This window comes from Hyperolius riggenbachi, chromosome 1 (assembly GCF_040937935.1).
Source record: "Hyperolius riggenbachi isolate aHypRig1 chromosome 1, aHypRig1.pri, whole genome shotgun sequence".
Lineage (NCBI taxonomy): Eukaryota > Metazoa > Chordata > Amphibia > Anura > Hyperoliidae > Hyperolius > Hyperolius riggenbachi.
In genome coordinates, this window is record NC_090646.1 from 223,625,039 (window position 1) to 223,646,287 (window position 21,249).

The 21,249-nt window shown below is 46.7% G+C and overlaps 1 protein-coding gene across 3 annotated transcripts in view; it reads right to left on the bottom strand.

Moving 5' to 3' along the window:
• LARP7 (La ribonucleoprotein 7, transcriptional regulator) overlaps positions 1–21,249 on the bottom strand; it is a 97,022-nt gene that overhangs the window by 46,373 nt on the left and 29,400 nt on the right. For all 3 annotated transcript variants that reach the window (XM_068281288.1, XM_068281297.1, XM_068281280.1), the window contains 3 exons: positions 21,113–21,221; positions 9,606–9,959; positions 1,259–1,397 (listed from right to left, as the gene is read on the bottom strand). In XM_068281288.1, coding sequence (XP_068137389.1) covers positions 1,259–1,397; positions 9,606–9,959; positions 21,113–21,221 — 602 coding nt within the window. The remainder of the gene's footprint in view (positions 1–1,258; positions 1,398–9,605; positions 9,960–21,112; positions 21,222–21,249) is intronic.

Sequence of the window (21,249 nt, forward strand, 5' to 3'; positions counted from 1 at the left end):
CCTTCTAACTATGTCAGAGTCTTTAGATACCCCAGGTGACCCAACAATGTCAATGCTCATCCACACTGTGAGACCAAAACATTTGCCTCGGTTAATGCACTGGAGTGATATGTAAATACATTTGCATCAATTGTCCATGCAATCCATTGACCGCTTAGGGCTCTTTCACATTAGGGCAGATTTTCTGCGCTTCAACGAAACGGGTAAAGTTTGCGTTATCCAAGGTGAAATGAAAGTCCATAGACTTTCATTTTAGCTTTCACATATAACGCAGCCTTTTTGTGCGTTGCGTTACACTGCACCCAGGCGCAGTTTTTCGGCCGACGCTAGCTTTATGCGGTACAATGTTAGTCAGTCAATGTAAAGCGCACACTATGCGCGTTTTTAATCCGTTAACGCAGGCAATCAGTCCCAGAATGCAACAGAGGAACAATGTAGAAAGCTGAAAACTAAAAGAAAAAAAAAATTACCTGCGTTTTCCTATGTGCTGTAACGCATTAAAAACGCACACTCACTGCAGTGCAACGCATATTAAAACGCATACAACAAAACATATGCTTTGAGCGTTCTCCAACGCAAGCTCTGATGTGACAGAGCCCTTAGATGGTATGTGAGAGCCACTTAGAATGCAATTGTTGAATGATGTTTAAAGGCCCTTGAAGAAACCTCACTGGCATACAGGTATAATCCCAAGAAAAAAAAAAGTGCAGAATGTGTCTGAAAACATACAGCAACCGATCAAATTGCCCATGTAAAGCATATAAACTGTCTAGACACGTATCACTTGAGCTACCTCAAAGTCAGCGGTGGCTCAATAACCAATATAAACTAGGGCAACCCATCTGCCCATGCACTACAGCTTCAATACTGCTGATCCTACCTCCACACTCCGCTCCCCTTACGCCGATCCTGCTTCAACATATGTGCTCCTCTTCTCCTCTTGCAGCTGCTAATAGAGCGGTACACTGCGGCCACCTGCCGCTAAAAAGCTCCAGTCCTCTGTAATACCTGGTGTCATACTTTCTGCTTAGCGGTTCTGCTACCGTAATCCCAGCGGCACACATGCACCTCACGTCATGCGTGACACTGGTGCAGAGAATCAGAACGTAAAAGCAAAAAAACAACCGGTAGGGGCAACAGACAAAGAGCATACAATGTGCAGGTGATGATCGCCCAGCAACAGTTCCCAATATTACACAATCAAGATCAAAGTCAAGCACAGGCTAATAGCAGATTAGGGAGAACAGACTTCACATACTTTGACAGGACTCTAAGAGGGATAACCTCCTCCCCAACTCTGTGTCTCTCCTTATGTTTCTTTTTTCTTTTTCTTTTCACTTTCATGGCTGATGTGTCTTTCTTGTCAATGGTGTCTTTTTCTTCCCCCGCTGACTCCTCTACATGAACATGTAAAAAAAAAAGTCACGATTAATTGGTAGCTGCAATTACCATGGCATCAGGTCCACTTCTTCACTCTCCCAGGGCATCTGAAAGCAAATTATTTGGAGAAAGGTCCAAGAAAAAAAAATGAAATCTGTCATCGCTATAGAAGTCATTTTATAATCCAAAGGAACTCAAATACAGTAAAACCCCAATTATAATGGCACTAACAATTGGATGATGCCGGATAAGTGTGGTTTCTGGTTGAGGGTCGATGTTAAAAACAGGCATAGTTAAAAATGTACTGTACACTTACCATAACCCGTTTATTAATGTTGAAATACAGTAACACATTAAGACAAAGGACAGGCTTCATGTAATGTGACAGAGGTCTATTACTGTATAAACCGGTGTAAAAGTAGATTTATGCATCCTGCAAGGCCCAGGACTTTTGTTCTGGTTCCTCTGCACAAAGCAGAAAGTAAAATTTGTTGCATCTTTTTTTCACCACCTACCGGTTTGGTAAGTTTTTTTTCTTAGGTAAAAGGAAGGTACCCTTTTGCATGTCCAGGATGGTGAAGACACCTCACTGCCAGTATTCTGATCACTTCAGCAGGGTCAAGGTAGAGCCTCTGGGCAATACTACGCACCAATATGCCACAGGAGTGGTGGAAAATTTACAGTGGGGTGATCAGACCCCACCACAGAGAGCTCTGGTGGTGGGGAGAAAAGGGGGGGGGGGGAATCACTTGTGTGTTGTGTGGCCCTGCACCTTGGCCTTAAAGCTGCAGTGGCCATTTTATTGAAAAAGTGACTGGTCTTTAGTGGGGAGGGGGGGGGGTGTTTACTACTGTGGTCCTCAAGTGGTTAAACGTGTAATTGTCTGTAACAGCACAGCTTTTCATATTTTGGGGGGCTTTCAGGAAAAAATACTCTGTAGTCTTATATGCAAAAAACAACACTGGCTGTGCATTGAAGCAGATACCCCTTTGCGAATGATTTGTCCCAATAGAGCTAAACCCTACAGACAATGAATTAATCTTTTGCCTCTGATATTCAACATGGAAAATAGGAAAATGTTTACACAGCTACTTAGACATTATTTGTACACTGTCATTTTATAACACTTGGGTATTGATAGTATTCCTTTAATGTTTTATAGTAATGAAAAATACCGTATTTTTCGAAAGACGCACTTTTCTCCCCCAAAAATGGGAAGAAAAAGTCCCTGCTTCTTATATTCCAAAGACAGGGTATCCCCGACTTTAAAACTCCCGCTGATACGAACCGCCAACACATCGGGGACTCCCGGCCTTGTCCCGCTGTGTGGTCCGCCAGATCCCTGCAAGTCTCGGATCCCCAGTAACAACTGCCGAGCGACTCACCTCCTGATTAATTCCAGCGCTGGGTGGTTCTCTCCGCCTCCAGCATGTCAGCGCTACACCTGTAAAAAAATCATTAATGGGCCAGAGTGGCTCACCTTCCTCCAGGGACGGCGATCGGCAGACATTTCGCATACCGCGCGGCTTCCCCTAGTAAAGGCTCATGTTAATGACCCTATTAACAGGAGCTGTCACCATGGGAAGCCGCGCGGTACACAAGATGTCTGCAGATTGCAGAGAGAGAGAGAGAGAGAGAGAGAGAGAGAGAGAGAGAGAGAGAGAGAGAGAGAGAGAGAGAGAGAGAGAGAGAGAGAGAGAGAGAGAGAGAGAGAGAGAGAGAGAGAGAGAGAGAGAGAGAGAGAGAGAGAGAGAGAGAGAGAGAGAGAGAGAGAGAGAGAGAGAGAGAGAGAGAGAGAGAGAGAGAGAGAGAGAGAGAGAGAGAGAGAGAGAGAGAGAGAGAGAGAGAGAGAGAGAGAGATCCACGATTTTTGCTCTGTAAAACTAGGTGCGTCTTATATTCCGAAAAATACGGCACCTTCCAGAGCCTGCGCATATTGGATTCTGTAGCAGACTTTAGTGTTATGCATAATCAAGTTTCCTGCTTGGACCAAACAGTACAATGCTCTACGGCAGGGGTCTCAAACTCAATTTACCTGGGGGCCGCAGGAGGCAAAGTCAGGATGAGGCTGGGCCGCATAAGGAATTTCACAATCGCGGCGCTTCGCCGCCTCTGCCTGCCCCTCTCACTTTTCCTTCACAGAGAGGGGCGGGGAGAGGCGGCCATCCGTGCGGCGATTGACGTTAGGAGGGGCAGAGCTGAAGCCGAAAGCTCTGGCCCCTTCCAGGAAATGCCGGCGGATTGCCCCCCGGGCAATTTGGGGGCTCTGCAGCCCTCGTTTAGCGGTGGGGATGCGGCGGATTACTTGGGAACACTGAAGCGAACTATAAGGAAGCTTTTGCCGGCGAGGGCCACAAAATATTGTATCGAGGGGCCGCAAATGCCCGCGAGTTTGAGACCCCTGCTCTACGGTATCTAGGAAATGTCACTTGTGTTAGCCATCAGTAAAAGCAAAAAGTTTGGGGGCGGCGCCCTGACCGGAGACCTGGTTGGACGCATGGCGGATTAGCTCCGGCGGACTTTGCCACATTTAGCTTCCCCGGGCCCCGTCTACACCTCGTTTCTCTGCCCACAAACTATAGCAAGCGCCTCCGGAGTGCCCAGAGATGCCCCCCCAAGAAAAATCAGGGGAATCCGGACCCTGGAATTCCGGAACTTTTCGCCACCAAGCAGAAGGGAGCGGCCTCCCAAGATGGCGCCCGAGCCCAGGCAGATAACTCCACGCAGGATGGTAAGCGGGCGGATTCCTCGGGGGTTACAAAAGCCGACCTCCAGAAGCTTTATACAAACCTGGAGAGGCTTATCAAGGCATCCAACGCTGAGGCTGTCAAAGAGATAAGCTCTGAATTGGCATCGCTGGGCCAGAGAGTTCATGAGACGAAGGTGGGGTTGACGGGGTCAGGGCCTACTGCAAGCAGGTGGATACAGATATAGATGAAATGCGGGGCCGATATCGCTGTGCTTTTACGATGCCAGGGAAGACCAGGAGAATAGGGACAGACGGGGTAACCTCAGGATTAAAGGTGTCCCCGAGTCTGTCACAGAAGTCCAGGACTTTTTACAGGCCCCGTTTCGCCACCTCCTCCCCTAGCTGGAATTCCGTATGGACAGGGCCCCACAGAGCTCTAAGACCGCAATCCAAGGAGGGAAACCCACCCAGGGACATTATTACAAAACTACACTATTATAGCACAAAGGAGGCTATTATTACTGCCACGCGCAACCTCCCGCAAGTCACTTTTCAGGAGTACAGTATCTCCATCTATCCAGATCTCTCTCCAATCACCCTGAGTAGGAGATGGAGCCTGAAACCACTCACTACAGTGCTGGCTAAACAAGAACATTAGATATAAATGGGGCTTCCCCTTCAAGCTTATCATTCCCTATAAAGGCCGACAGCTGGTCATCTCCGACTCCCAATACATCCCTGAAGTCCTGCAAAAAACTGGGCCTGAAGCCGGACAACCGTTACGTTCTTCTCCTAATGCTTCTCCACCTAGGAGATTGCCTCCTCCGCAACCTGTCTGGTCCACAGTCCCAGCACCAGCCCAAGAGGATGCTGTCCTGGCTGGACACCCTCCTAGCAGCCCGTCCAGCCCAGCCTCTACATCTTCTAACCCAGGATGACTCTGCCTGGCTCTGTATCTGGAAGAAGGTACTTGTCCATGACTTCTGTTGCTATATGCATCTTCCCCTTCCTTTTTTCTGGCTGTGTTTTTTTTTGGTTTAACAGCACTTTTTGACTTTTCCGCCTGCGTTATTAGTTTTATTACAGGTGGCATCAGTGGTTGGGGTCTCTGCTGTGTGTGTGCCCGGGGTCTGTGGGTGCTATAGCCCAGACTGATCTGCAAGTTCTTAACTGCAGTAAAACTGATGGTTACTCGAGACATCTTGTTTTATGCCTCTCTTTTTGTTTTAGGAATCCTAGTTTTTTTTACGGATTTCAGTCTGTTATTTTTTATGGCTTTATTGAACACTGTTCTATTTGTTTATTACATATCCAAGCCTCAGTCTGACCTTTCACGGTTATGCCATGTCTTGCCATATCTGGTTATTCTTCAACTATCGTGCCTGTTTGCTATGTCCTGGGGAGATGGAGGTGTGATTGGAATTAAGGGTTCGAATCTACAGGGGGGGGGCCAATGTCCTGCTCTAGGGAGTTCCCGGGTAGAAGTTTTGTACGAGCACTCACATACTCACCTCATGTCTATCCTCTCACCCTAACGTTACCCCTCCCCTCAACCCCCCTCTCCTGGGCAGACTAATCCCCTCACTGTGATAACTCATAACGTCAAGGGCCTAAACGCTCCCCAGAAGAGACGTCTCGCCTGTCTTTATTATAAACAAGAGAAAGCAGATATTATATTCCTGCAGGAAACTCATTACGTTCACAACAAAGAACCCAAATTTTGGCACAAACATTATCCACTAACCTATTTTGCCTCATTCCCCCCACAAAAAATGTGGTGTAGCGATCATACTTCATAAGAGGCTTAACTTTATAGTTGAAAAGACACTTAGAGACCCCGAGGGGAGATTCCTGATTCTGATTGGAGAGTCCAATGGCTTACGTCTCACTCTAGTAGCGGTTTATGCACCTTCCGAGGGCCTGCGCCCATTTCTTCATAAACTGTCCTCTAAGATCCTTTCACACAGAGAGGGCAAACTTATTATCGCAGGGGACTTTAATGCTGATCTGGACGGTCCACGGGGTCGTGCGAGGTCTCCCCCAAGTGTCTCCTCAAGTTCCTAGCTGATACTGGTACGTGGGATGTCTGGAGGGCGTTGCACCCAGGGGAGGGGGGGGGCAACACCTTCTACTCTAACCCCCACGATTCGTACTCGCGAATTGATTTTGTGTTCATGGATGCTCCTTTACTCCTAGAGGTTGTTAGTGCTGATCAATCTGAGATATCATGGTCAGACCATGCTTGTGTCCAGGTAGCATTTTCCTCCCTGTCCCGCGCCCTGCGAGCAAATGGCGGATTAATGAATCCCTTTTGGTGGATCAGGAGGTTAAATCGCAACTAACAGCGGAAATCACCTCATTTTTTAGAAGGAACCAGGTTGGGGACACCTCCCAGGGGATCAGATGGGCGGCCCATAAGGCCACTATTAGGGGCGAGTTAATACAAATTTCCTCTACCAGACGCAAGCAGGCCATGACCAGGATTAATAACCTTAAATCTGAGACTAGAAGGTTGGAACTCCAGCATGCCATGAGACCCTCCCCCACCCTTTTGGCCCAGATTAACTCCCTCAGACACGAGCTTAAAGCTCTCCTCTTCCAAAAAGCTGATAGAGCCCTCCGATTAGTTTCACAAAAATTTTATGAAAAGGGGGACACGCCTGACTCCATGTTAGCACGTAAACTGAGCAACCGATTGACCCTAAACAGGCTTAATCCAGTCAAAGCTAGGACCGGTAGGCTCAACACGATCCTGCTCAAATTATTCAGGAGTTCCAAAGCTATTACGCCTCGCTATACGATGGCACAACTACAGACAAAACTAAAATCTCTGCAGCTGGCATCCTGGATTATCTGAACGATACCCAGATCCCAACCTTCTCTCTCAATAACCGAGAGTCCCTCAATGCCCCAATCACGCCCAGGGAGGTTTTAACTGTAATTAAAAAACTCAAATCTTCTAAGGCACCTGGTCCGGATGGATACACAGCCTCCTACTACAAAGCCTTCAAACAAGTTTTAGCTCCAGAGCTCTCGTCCCTCTATAATAAAATCCTTAAAGGGGAAGAAGAGTTCCCACCAGATATGTCCTGTGCAGCTATAGTGGTCATACTGAAGCTTGGCAGGGACTTAACTGAAGTTGTAAACTACAGACCCATCTCACTCATTAATGTGGATGTGAAAATATTCTCTAAAATCTTAGCCAATAGATTGAACCCAATCCTCCCGAGCGTTATCCATCCGGACCAGACAGGCTTTGTGTCGGGCAGGCAGACCACTGATAATGTCAGGAGAATAGTGGGCCTGATTGCCAGGATGAAACGCTGTCGGACGCCTTCTCTGCTCCTTTCACTGGATGCGGAGAAGGCGTTCGACAGGGTGGACTGGAGATACCTTCGTTTGGTATTGAAGAAATTTGGGGTTAGGGGGGAGTTTCTGAATGGTGTCAGGAGCCTCTATGCCAACCTTTCAGCATATGTATGCAATATGGGCATAACCTCTCCTGCTTTCCCCATTAGGAATGGTACTAGGCAGGGGTGCCCCCTCTCCCCCCTCCTGTTTGCTTTATGTATTGAGCCTCTGGCTATTAGGGTGAGGAGGTCTCCAGACATCCCAGGTATTGCGGTGGGCAGACTTGAATTTAAGACCGCTCTGTTTGCGGACGATACAATCTTCTCGCTGGCCAATCCCTTAGTCTCGGTTCCAAACCTCTTTAAGGAAATTGACCGCTTTTGCCTATACTCAGGGTTTAAGATTAATAATTCCAAATCTGAGGCTATCCCGTTTGGACTCTCAAATGTCCAACAGGCATCACTTTCCCAGACCTTTGGGTTTAAGTTTCGACCGGGGGGGATTAAGTACTTGGGGGTGACGGTATTGGATGATCTCGGGGACCTCTATAGGCTTAATTACACCCCCATGCTCAGAAAACTGCACAGTCTCTTAGACGAATGGCAGCACTTCCAACTGTCCCTCCTAGGCCGCATCTATGCTATTAAGATGACCCTACTCTCCAAAATACTCTACCTCTTCCGAGCCTTGCCCATCAGAATTTTTAGAAAGGATCTGGAGGTTCTGCAATCTAGGATAACGAATTTTATATGGTCTGGTCGCAGACCCCGCATTAAATATGTTCATCTGGCCAGGCACAAACTCCAGGGTGGTCTGGGCGCCCCCAGTCTACTGCATTATTTCTAAGCAGCTCGGATCTCTCAGCTGTACCAATGGTCCGCTCCCAGGGGCACAATTAGATGGGTCGATCTGGAGCAGGAATTAATCTACCCATTCCCGATCAAGTGTCTTCTTTGGACACCCAAGCCATGTCTTGGCCCTAACTCTGAAACCTTCCCTATTGCGGAATCACTAATCATTAAAAAAACTTTAGGCAAAATATTGCCTCATCTGGCCTCCTCTTCTAGCCTTGAGTCCCTATTCTACAACCTAGACTTTCAACCTGGGGTTTGTGGCCTGGCGTGTGTGGAGGGCTAGGGGGATTGTCTCAGTAGCGGACATATTGTCTCATGGATCCATCTCTTCCTGGCCGCAGCTACAAGAGAAATATCTCCCAGAATCGGAGGGGTTCAGATTCATGCAAATTAGACACTTTTTGCAGCATAGATGCGCCGGGGGGCTCCGACTAGCCCGATCTAACTTAGAGTCTACCTATTGTTCTACCCCTCTACCAGAGGGCCTTATCTCTAGCATGTATTATGACCTCTGGTACGCCAGGTTCTCTGGTCCCTCTAAAGCAATGTTTAACTGGCAGGACAGACTTGGGGCCCTCACGGATGAATCGCAGTGGGAGGTCATCTTCTCCGCCATTGCCAGTTCCTCTAGACATACCCTAACCAAAGAAAGGAACTATAGGCTGTTCTATGATTGGTATAGAACCCCAGCCCAACTGGCCAAATGGAACCTAGTTCCCTCGGATCACTGTTTCCGGGGCTGTTCGGCCCCAGCGGACCAACTTTGGACTTTGGTTTTGGACTATAAATGTATCCCTATTATATTACCACCACTCCCGCCACTGTGCTCATGCATCGTCCGCATTGCATCTGTGCTTCCCTAAAGCATGCAGCACGTGTGTGACATCACAAGCATCAAAGCCTGTCCGCATTTCACAATAAAATCTCTAAGAAATCAGTCTGCTGGTGTATGGGCAAGCAACAGATCTCGCTCCGATCGAGATCTGTCTCTTGGTCTATCTGCCCATACATCGTCTGATATATGGGTACCTTTACTCTCCCAGATGCCCTCCCTTAAAGGGGCTTTACTGCACCTCAGACTGTCCTTGAATTCAACGTCATAAAAAACAACAACAACAACAAAAAAACACAGTTGCAACAGGGACTCCTAAAACGTGCAACACGCATTAATTTTACAAATACCCCTTCCCCTACTGCCAGATTCCTAACCCTCTCCACTGATTTACAGAATCCTCTATGCTCCCTCTTCTAACTCAGTGTTAGGTTATGTATGGTCATAAATCTACAGCAGTTGAATATTTACGATTACGACTGAGTACTAGAAACATTACCTTTACATTCTGGAAGTTCCCGAGAAGACTTTGAATCTACAGAATCAGCATGAACTTTCCTTTGCTTTGAGCTTGAGGAGTCCTGCTCCTCAGAACTGCTCTCTGTACGCCTCCTCTTCCCAGATTTCACTTCATCCGATAGATCAGAGCTCTCAACTCTTTCTTTCTTCCTTTTCTCCTTCCTAGAAGGCAGTTTGTTGGTATCAGATGACTCAGTCATAGAGCTTTCAGATGCACTACGATGCCTATTAGGCCTCTCTTCTTTTGCGGGTACATCATTGTTTTCCTCCTCAATTTTATCCTCGCTCTCTTTTCGATTCTTAACCTTTTTCTTTTTTTTCTTTTTCCTCTCTTCTACAAAATACATGACATTTTAAAGTGAAACAAGCACCATTTTTTAATACCTAGTGCATCTCAATAGCACATTAAAATGCATAGCAATGATGTGGCTCATTATTAAAAATAAATTGTACCTCTGTTTACATTTAAAAATTTAGCAGAGGCTTTTTACCCTACTTCCGAGGCCTGCCGGACCGCAGAAATTACAGGCAGATGAGGACTGATGTAATGTGTTTTAACCGCACATATTAGCAGAGATCAAACAAAAACTTTCATCAGCATGGGGGTGGGGACATAGGACACTATGCTTCAAAGAGTTTAGAGAAGGGACAGATGCTATCTTCACTCCAACTCCACAGCCCTGCTTGCAAAGCCACATCACTGCTTTGAAAAATAAATAAATACATAAATATTCTCCAGAACTCCACTCCACTGCTGCTGTCAAATACTGGACTCTGCACCACATTAGATCATGAACTCTTTAATAACAGGGAATTATGGGAAAATGCCCAGACTTAAATTCGTAAAGCACTGCAGAAAACGTGTCAGCTCTTTAGGATTTTTTTTTTTCTTTTGAAACAAAACTCCAGTTTTATTGATGAATATAAAAAGGCATTTTACAACGTTATACATTTCCATAAGAGAACTGAGGATCCATAATGTCCCTACCCCGGTCATCCCTGGACCTCCCAGATGTGCAGGTCACTGTTAACCACACTACCATTCACCCTACCTCTGAAACCCGCTGTCTGGGTGTCACCCTGGACTCCGCACTCTCCTTCACTCCCCACATCCAAAACCTCACAAAGTCCTGCAACTTCCACCTTCGTAACATAATATAATATAATAATAATAATAATAATAAACATCTGTAAGAATCGCCCTTTCCTGACCCCTGCCACCACCAAACAACTCATCCATGCCCTCATAATTTCCAGCCTCGGCTACTGTAATGCCATTCTGTCTGGTCTCCCTAAGACCCGAATACCCCCACTGCAGTCCATCATGAATGCGGCAGCCAGAATTATCCACTCCTCCCATCGCTCCACCAGGGCGGCTCCCCTCGGTGAATCCCTCCACTGGCTTCCTATCCAGTCCACAATCAGATTCAAGATATTGTGTCTGACCTACAAATCCGTCCACAAAACCTGTCCAACCTACATTTCTGATCTTACTCAGAGATGCACACCAAGCTGCTCACTCCGCTCTTCCAATGAACTTCGCCTGACCGTCCCTCGCATCACCCAGTCCCATGTACGCCTCCAAGACTTCTCAAGAGCCGCTCCAACACTATGGAACTCCCTACCTCCACCCATTAGGGCAGCCCCCTTCTTCAACACCTTCAAGAAGGCCCTTAAAACTCACCTTTTCACTCTGGCCTATCACCCCTCACAATTGCTCTAAACCCACAGCTGAACTCTGGTCCCCTACCTCTCGTGTCCCTACCTCGCCCTTTAGATTGTAAGCCTTTGGGCAGGGTCCTCCTCCTTTTGTGTCCTACCTGATCATGCACCTCCCATTACTGGGCACCCATGCTATGCATTTGAGTGAACCTAACTTGCCTAATTTTCCATGCTCCCATCCAGTGACTGGCTAAGCATTACCTTGTACTCATACTGTGCTGTGTGATCTGGTTTTCTTGTATTCCCGTATTGTCATCCCTAAATATTGTCTGTAACCTAAATTAATGTCCAGCGCTGCATAATATGTTGGCGCTTTATAAATACAATAAATAATAATAAATAATAATAATAATAATAATAATAATAATAATAATAATAATAATAATAATATGTGGAAGGTTTCACTCCCAACTTTGGACATGCATAGTTATAAATACAAGGGGAATGACATTAGCATACAAACTTGGCTACATGATTGCAATTCCATACACATTACAATTAGCACATACACACTCAGATACAATTTTTTTTTTGACCATCGTTAGGGCATCATCCCCTTATTAACCACTTTCCCTCCACTGGGACAAGTAACTACCTCCGTGCAAATTCCCACTTCCCCTTGCAGGGACGTAGCTACTACATCCCTTGCCGCCGCGCACTCCCGCTCGCTACCCCGTATGCTGCAGCTCTTGTTATCGCCGATTGTTAGACGGGAGATGAATGAGTGAAAATGCAGTTCCCATTTATTAATCTCTGTCTGTGTGAATGATCGCATCAAAGAGATGCCGCGATCATTTGTTTACTTCTAATGGACCCGATGCACGCATTACTTCCTATTCTGCGTACTAGAAGGACGCAATAGGAAGCAATGCGTGAGTACATCTTGTGGCCAAAAAGTAAAATTACACGTACACACATTTAATTTAAAGAGGAACTATTAGCTAAAAAATGCCCCCCCCACCGCCCAAAACACATATGTAAGTAGATAAATACTTGCTCTACTTACATAACAGATGTATTAAAGTGACCACTTTTGATTTCTGTGAATTTCTGTCATGTAAAATTAGATGACTCCTGTTGCTGGCAGGGGCCATCTTGTGTGCTCTGGCTGGATCCCCCCCCCCCTGCATCCCCCTCCTCCCCGCACTGTTTCTGTGCACAGCGGGGAGGAATAAATGCAGCAGCCACAGACACACCTGCTAATGGATCTAAGCGCTGCCTTTCCCATCTATTCTCTGCACTACCACTGGAGGCAGTGCAGAGAGTATAAAAGGATACTGCAGTGCCTGGAACAATTATTCAGGGACTGTGTGTGAGCCGCCTTTATCCTCCCCCAGTGCGGGGATGAGAGAGAATCCTGCAGCGGTGGGTGGCAGAAGGGCTGGGGGCAGAGGACAGTAGATAGCCTCTGGCCCCTCTCCCTGCGCTCTTACAGCAGCTGGACCACGGAGAGAAGGGGAGACCAAGGCGGCCAATCAAAGAGCAGAAGAGTGAGTGACAGAGGCATCAGCCAATCAGCCTGATTTAGCATGCCTGTCACTTCTCTTCTGCGGCCGTGCGTACGCTCTTAGAGCCTGGGGGCATAGAGAGAAACTGCACATATAAAAAAAATAATAAGTAAGAATGATTTTAAACTTTTCAATTGCCTGATTAACATCCTTTTTACACACACACACACACACACACACACACACACACACACACACACACACACGTATTCAGCCCCCTTGAAGTTTTCCACATTTTGTCACATTACTGCCACGAATATGAATCAAATTTTATTGGAATTCCACGTGAAAGACCAATACAAAGTGGTGTACATGTGAGAAGTGGAACGAAAACCATACAAGATTCCAAACATTTTTTTTACAAATCAATAACTGTAAAGTGGGGTGTGCATAATTATTCAGCCCCGAGTCAACACTTTGTAGAACCACCTTTTGCTGCAATTACAACTGCCAGTCTTTTAGTGTACGTCTCTACCAGCTTGGCACATCTAGAGACTGAAATCCTTGCCCATTCTTCTTTGCAAAACAGCTCCAGCTCAGTCAGATTAGATGGACAGCGTTTGTGAACAGCAGTTTTTCAGATCTTGCCACAGATTCTCGATTGGATTTAGATCTGTACTTGACTGGGCCATTCTAACACATAGATATGTTTTGTTTTAAACCATTCCATTGTTGCCCTGGCTTTATGTTTAGGGTCGTTGTCCTGCTGGAAGGTGAACCTCCACCCCAGTCTCAAGTCTTTTGCAGACTCCAAGAGGTTTTCTTCCAAGATTGCCCTGTATTTGGCTCCATCCATCTTCCCATCAACTTTAAACAGCTTCCATGTCCCTGCTGAGGAGAAGCACCCCCCGAGCATGATGCTGCCACCACCATATTTGACAGTCGGGATGGTGTGTTCAGAGTGATGTGCAGTGTTAGTTTTCCGCCACACATAGCGTTTTGTATTTTGGCCAAAAAGTTCCATTTTGGTCTCATCTGACCAGAGCACCTTCTTTCACGTGTTTGCTGTGTCCCCCACATGGCTTGTGGCAAACTGCAAACAGGACTTCTTATGCTTTTCTGTTAACAATGGCTTTCTTCTTGCCACTCTTCCATAAAGTAGGGCTGCACGATTTTAGGAAAAAAATGAAATTGCGATTTTTCTCAAAAATTGCGATTGATTTTTTCACGATTTTCTTCAGATCAAGCTTTAGCACTAAATTCACATTGCCCCCACTACACTGTGCTAACACCTGATGATCCACCAATACACTATGCTAACTTGAATCTTGATGCCCCACCAATTAAACTCCACTGCACAATGCTAACCTCTGATTCCCATCAATAACACTAAGCTAACTCCTGAAGCCCACCAGCTATGCTACAATGCACTACTCTAACACCTTCTGCCCCCATTCCCAGCTACACTACACTTAACCCCTGCAGCTACAATGACTACTCTGCAACTGCCACTGTTAAAGAGAATCTGTATTGTTAAAATCGCACAAAAGTAAACATACCAGTGTGTTAGGGGGACATCTCCTATTACCCTCTGTCACAATTTCGCCGCTCCCCGCCGCATTAAAAGTAGTCAAAAACAGTTTTAAAAAAGTTTGTTTATAAACAAACAAAATGGCCACCAAAACAGGAAGTAGATTGATGTACAATATGTCCACACATAGAAAATACATCCATACACAAGCAGGCTGTATACAGCTTTCCTTTTGAATCTCAAAAGATCATTTGTGTGTTTACCTTCTGTCCCCTTCTCTCATGCACTGAACATTACAGGCTTCCTGCAGACAGCTCTGCCTGTGCCTGTGTTTGTAATTCCTCAGTATGTGTCAGCCAGCTACTTTCACAGCCTAACAGAGGAGGATTTTTATCCAGCACTCTTCTATCACTGATAAGATAGCAGAGAAGCTGCTGGCTTATGTAAATAAAAACACACACTGGAGTGTGCATAGAGGAACAGACCAACATGGAAGAGTTGGCAGCCTTCCAGACACAGGCCGACAAGTCTGACAGGGGAAAGATGCATTGATTTATTACAGAGACCGTGATAGTACAAAGTGCTGCAGTGAGCCAGAACAGATTAGAATAGGTTTAGGAACTTGTAGGATGGTAGAAAAAACGTTGTAATTTTTGTTACAGAGTCACTTTAAGCCTGAAGCACTAGGCAGACAGGCTAGTTAAAGTAGTGGCTAAGCTGCATAGGTATAAAGCAGAGCATGTGACAGAGAGCACAGTAGGACCAGGCAGATAGAGCATACACACAGACTGTATACAGCACAGTCCTGTTAAAGCCAGTCTAGCTGTCCGTTTACACAGACATCTCTAGCTGTAATCTGATTTTTGCTGTTATTACTGGTATCACTGCCCATATTGCTATCTGATGGGATGCGAGGCTAAGGATCCTGCCCTTTTCACCTCAAAATGCCAGCAAAGCTCCTTACAGCTAAGAGCTGTCTGTAAACGGACAGCTACAGTGGCTTTAACAGGACGCTGCGCTGTGTGCTGTATAAAGCCTGCTTGTGGTCTATCTCTCTCTGCCACTGTTCTCTGGTCCCCGCTGTGCAAGAGAGCCTGGGTGACTGTGCGGTGGATCGGAGAAAACAATGCGTGCTTCACCGCAGCCAACAGCCAAGGCAGCTAAAGGAAGAGAGGGCTGGCCGTGCGCATTCCTCGATTCAGTGCCTCACTCCCCCTTCTGGCCAGAAGGAGGAAGTGCACCTTAGTAACAATCCGGGGATGTACGCGTGCACAGGCGTACCTACCGGGGATGAGACCCCATCAGCCGCAGGGGGGCCCGCTCTGGGGCCCGCTCACTGTGCGCGGGGGGGAGCGCTGCCGCCCGCCCGATTCTGGACCCCCCAGCAAGGTGCTCAACTGGCCGCAGCGTCTAATAGACGCTGCACCAGTTCATTCCCCGCAGCCCCGCTCCAGCAGCCTGCATATTCCTCCGGCAGGCAGAGCAGGGCTACGGCAAGATGGCTGCCGAAGCCCTGCACTGGAGACTATTTGTGTCTCCAGTACAGGGCTTCGGGCGCCATCTTGCCGTAGCCCTGCACTCTGCCTGTCAGACTCAGCGCGGGAGATGTGCTGCAGTGCACAGGAGGATAGTCGCTGGAGGAGCTGCGCACCAGAGGCCGGGAGAGACTCCTGACAGGTAAGGTTTTCTGGTGACTGCAGCACACATTACGATTTTTTGGGTGTCTGCTGCCCACATTGCGATTTCCTGGTGCCTGCTGCCCACATTGCAATTTCCTGGTGCCTGCTGCCCACATTGCAATTTCCTGGTGCCTGCTGCCCACATTGCAATTTCCTGGTGCCTGCTGCCCACATTGCAATTTCCTGGTGCCTGCTGCCCACATTGCAATTTCCTGGTGCCTGCTGCCCACATTGCAATTTCCTGGTGCCTGCTGCCCACATTGCAATTTCCTGGTGCCTGCTGCCCACATTGCAATTTCCTGGTGCCTGCTGCCCACATTGCAATTTCCTGGTGCCTGCTGCCCACATTGCAATTTCCTGGTGCCTGCTGCCCACATTGCAATTTCCTGGTGCCTGCTGCCCACATTGCAATTTCCTGGTGCCTGCTGCCCACATTGCAATTTCCTGGTGCCTGCTGCCCACATTGCAATTTCCTGGTGCCTGCTGCCCACATTGCAATTTCCTGGTGCCTGCTGCCCACATTGCAATTTCCTGGTGCCTGCTGCCCACATTGCAATTTCCTGGTGCCTGCTGCCCACATTGCAATTTCCTGGTGCCTGCTGCCCACATTGCAATTTCCTGGTGCCTGCTGCCCACATTGCAATTTCCTGGTGCCTGCTGCCCACATTGCAATTTCCTGGTGCCTGCTGCCCACATTGCAATTTCCTGGTGCCTGCTGCCCACATTGCAATTTCCTGGTGCCTGCTGCCCACATTGCAATTGCCTGGTGCCTGCTGCCCACATTGCAATTGCCTGGTGCCTGCTGCCCACATTGCAATTGCCTGGTGCCTGCTGCCCACATTGCAATTGCCTGGTGCCTGCTGCCCACATTGCAATTGCCTGGTGCCTGCTGCCCACATTGCAATTGCCTGGTGCCTGCTGCCCACATTGCAATTGCCTGGTGCCTGCTGCCCACATTGCAATTGCCTGGTGCCTGCTGCCCACATTGCAATTGCCTGGTGCCTGCTGCCCACATTGCAATTGCCTGGTGCCTGCTGCCCACATTGCAATTGCCTGGTGCCTGCTGCCCACATTGCAATTGCCTGGTGCCTGCTGCCCACATTGCAATTGCCTGGTGCCTGCTGCCCACATTGCAATTGCCTGGTGCCTGCTGCCCACATTGCAATTGCCTGGTGCCTGCTGCCCACATTGCAATTGCCTGGTGCCTGCTGCCCACATTGCAATTGCCTGGTGCCTGCTGCCCACATTGCAATTGCCTGGTGCCTGCTGCCCACATTGCAATTGCCTGGTGCCTGCTGCCCACATTGCAATTGCCTGGTGCCTGCTGCCCACATTGCAATTGCCTGGTGCCTGCTGCCCACATTGCAATTGCCTGGTGCCTGCTGCCCACATTGCAATTGCCTGGTGTCTGCTGCCCACATTGCAATTGCCTGGTGTCTGCTGCCCACATTGCAATTGCCTGGTGTCTGCTGCCCACATTGCAATTGCCTGGTGTCTGCTGCCCACATTGCAATTGCCTGGTGTCTGCTGCCCACATTGCAATTGCCTGGTGTCTGCTGCCCACATTGCAATTGCCTGGTGTCTGCTGCCCACATTGCAATTGCCTGGTGTCTGCTGCCCACATTGCAATTTCCTGGTGCCTGCTGCCCACATTGCAATTTCCTGGTGCCTGCTGCCCACATTGCAATTTTCTGGTGTCTGCTGCCCACATTGCGATTTTCTGGTGAACGCTGCCCACATTACGATTTTCTGGTGAACGCTGCCCACATTACGATTTTCTGGCACACATTACGATATTCTGGTGAACACTGCCCACGTTACGATTTTCTGGTGAACTCTGCCCACATTACGATTTTCTGGTGAACTCTGCCCACATTACGATTTTCTGGTGAACTCTGCCCACATTACGATTTTCTGGTGAACTCTGCCCACATTACGATTTTCTGGTGAACTCTGCCCACATTACGATTTTCTGGTGAACTCTGCCCACATTACGATTTTCTGGTGAACTCTGCCCACATTACGATTTTCTGGTGAACTCTGCCCACATTACGATTTTCTGGTGAACTCTGCCCACATTACGATTTTCTGGTGAACTCTGCCCACATTACGATTTTCTGGCCCACATTACGATTGTCTGGTGAAATGCTGCCCACTTTACAATTAATTTACAGTGAAACGCTGCCCTATTACGATTATCTGGCACCTATGGGGGGGGGGGGGCCCATCCAAATATTCGCAGGGGGGCCCAGTGATTTCTAGTTACGCCCCTGTACGCGTGCAATGCTGGGGACAGCATTGAACGTGGAAAAACAGCTGCAAAAAAAAAAATCCCCACTCTGACGATACTGAAATCGTCATAATGCACATCGCGATTTCGCTTAAAAAAACGATATATCGTGCAGCCCTACCATAAAGGCCAACTTTGTGCATGCACGAATAATAGTTGTCCTATGGACAGATTCCCCCACCTGAGCTGTAGATCTCTGCAGCTCGTCCAGAGTCACCATGACTGCATTTCTGATCAGCACTCTCCTTGGCCTGTGAGTTTAGGTGGATGGCCTTGTCTTGGTAGGTTTACAGTTGTGCCATACTCCTTCCATTTTTGAATGATCGCTTGAACAGTGCTCCGTGGGATGTTCAAGGCTTTGGAAATCTTTTTGTAGCCTAAGCCTGCTTTAAATTTCTGAATAACTTTATCCCTGACCTGTCTGGTGTGTTCTTTGGACTTCATGGTGTTGTTGCTCCCCAGATTCTCTTAGACAACCTCTGAGGCCGTCACAGGGCAGCTGTATTTGTACTGACATTAGATTACACACATGTGCACTCTATTTAGTTATTAGCACTCATCAGGCAATGTCTATGGACAACTGACTGCACTCAGACCAAAGGGGGCTGAATAATTATGCACACTCCACTTTGCAGTTATTGATTTGTAAAAAATGTTTGGAATCATGTATGATTTTCGTTCCACTTCTCACGTGTACACCACTTTGTGTTGGTCTTTCACGTGGAATTCCAATAAAATGGATTGATGTTTGTGGCAGTAATGTGACAAAATGTGGAAAACTTCAAGGGGGCCAATACTTTTGCAAACCACTATATATGCCTGCCAGCCTGCAATGTAGAACTTATTGTGTATTTTCATGCTAACAGTTACTCAAAAAAAAAAAAAAAAAAAAAAAAAAAGACCCACAAATACAATGTAAATTAACACATTACCTCCCACACTATCCCCTAATTACCCTTTTTGGTATTAAAAATAAATAAATTACAATAAAAAACCTGAACTTTTTAATATATATGTGAAGAGGGTATATTACTGTTCATTTAGAGACTATGGGCTTCTAAAAAGTGCACCTTTATTTCCAAATAAAATATTGGCGACATACATTGTACTAGGGATAAGATAGGCAAATAAAATGTTTGGGTTTTAATTACGGTACTATGTATTTTAAAACTATAATGGCTGAAAACTGTCAAAGAATGAATGTTTTCCATTTTTTTCCTGTTGAAATCCAGTTAGAATAAATGCAAGATAAGGCCCATACACACGTCGGATTTTTCTGAACGACGGGTCGTTTGAACGTCCCGTCGTTCACACGCGGAATCAGACGTGTGTACGGACTATCGTTCGCGTGATAAGACTGGTTTCCAGCGATCCGCCCGGCGGATCGCTGGAAACCAGTCTTATCACCCGAACGATAGTCTGTACACACGTCAGATTTGACGTGCGAACGACTGAACGGCGGAACGTTCAAACGACCCGTCGTTCAGAAAAATCTGACGTGTGTATGGGCCTATAGGGAGCAGTTAGACACAGACACATTTGACCTCTTACTGATCCAAGAACGGGTGTGCGGCAGTAGCAGCACTCAAGAGTGACAGATGGACTAACATATCCCTCTCTGATCAGTCCATCAAAGAGTGATCTGATCTGACAGTTGATCTGGTGGCAAGTGAAGAGGTGTATTTGTTTACCTTTCTACTACAGAGATTTGTTAAAATTGTACAGTCAAGATTATATTAGTGGGCAGTTTCATTTTTTTTCAGATGCAAGTTTAAGGTAATTTTAAAGGCAGTATATCAAATGAGCTTAGTAAGATGAATGCATGTATAGAGATAACGGGAGAGGATTTACCAACATCTACTTTCTGCTCGGTGGTCAGCAGATTTTTCGGTGTGTTTTCAGTTTTATGGGGAGGAAGTCTGTGGCTCTGTGGCCTGCATTTGCCTTCCTCAATGCATTCGAGAACAACTGTTGGTTCCCTGGAAAGATTACTGTATATTCTGGCACAAAAGATTCCTTGAAAATCTTCTCAAAAAAGTCAGAGGTCGTCTTATATGCCAGGTGTCAGTGATGCTGGGTGATACACCCTTATCCTGTTACCGCCTCTCAGATCCTGCTGCTGAGGACTGTAGTGAAGCAGTGCAAGTGCACATGTGCGAGATCTGAGAGGCAGAAGAGGTGTTAAATAGAATACAAGGGTGGGCCAGACGGATGAAAGAAGCATGTTTTATGGGCACAGCGCAATCTATTCTTATATACCGCTCTGATAAACAGGTGGACAAGGGGAGCTGACCAATCCACTTAGGGAGAGGGAGAATTGACCAATCTAACCAGTCAATCACCTGTATACTGTTATACACTGGGTACCACATACAGTACAGGATCAGTATCTGTTCATACATTGCACCAATATGTGATTTTTATTTTTTTTTACTGGCTGGTCAACAAGCACAAATTATACCCACACAAGTACCTGAACTACAGTTTTATTTTTAACAGGAAAACCTGTACTAAGTTAAACGAAGACCAGTGCTCACATCCTGTCACCAGTATCACATTATAAGAGGTGGTGTCAGGGAGCTAACGGGAGCAGCTTAGTAGAGCAGAGAGAAAGCACAATGTACAATTAAAAATCAAGTCTCATTCCACAAACATAAAAATAAAAGGTAATTTCAGAGCAAAGAAAAAACTGCATTGAACAACAAAATTAAGCAATTATCAGATTACAGCTTGCATACTTGTTTAACAGGTTTGCTTTAATTACTTCACAGTATTTAGACGCAGAGTAACTATAAATCAGGAAAATAGAGCTCATACCAACGTCATGTGGATCAGGGACTCTCAACTCTGGAACATGCTTATATTTTACGGTTTTGGGGAACATCCCAGCTTTCCTTGGTGCGTCTTCAGGTGGATTATTTAAAAGCTGAATGCATTAAAAAAAAAAAAAAAAA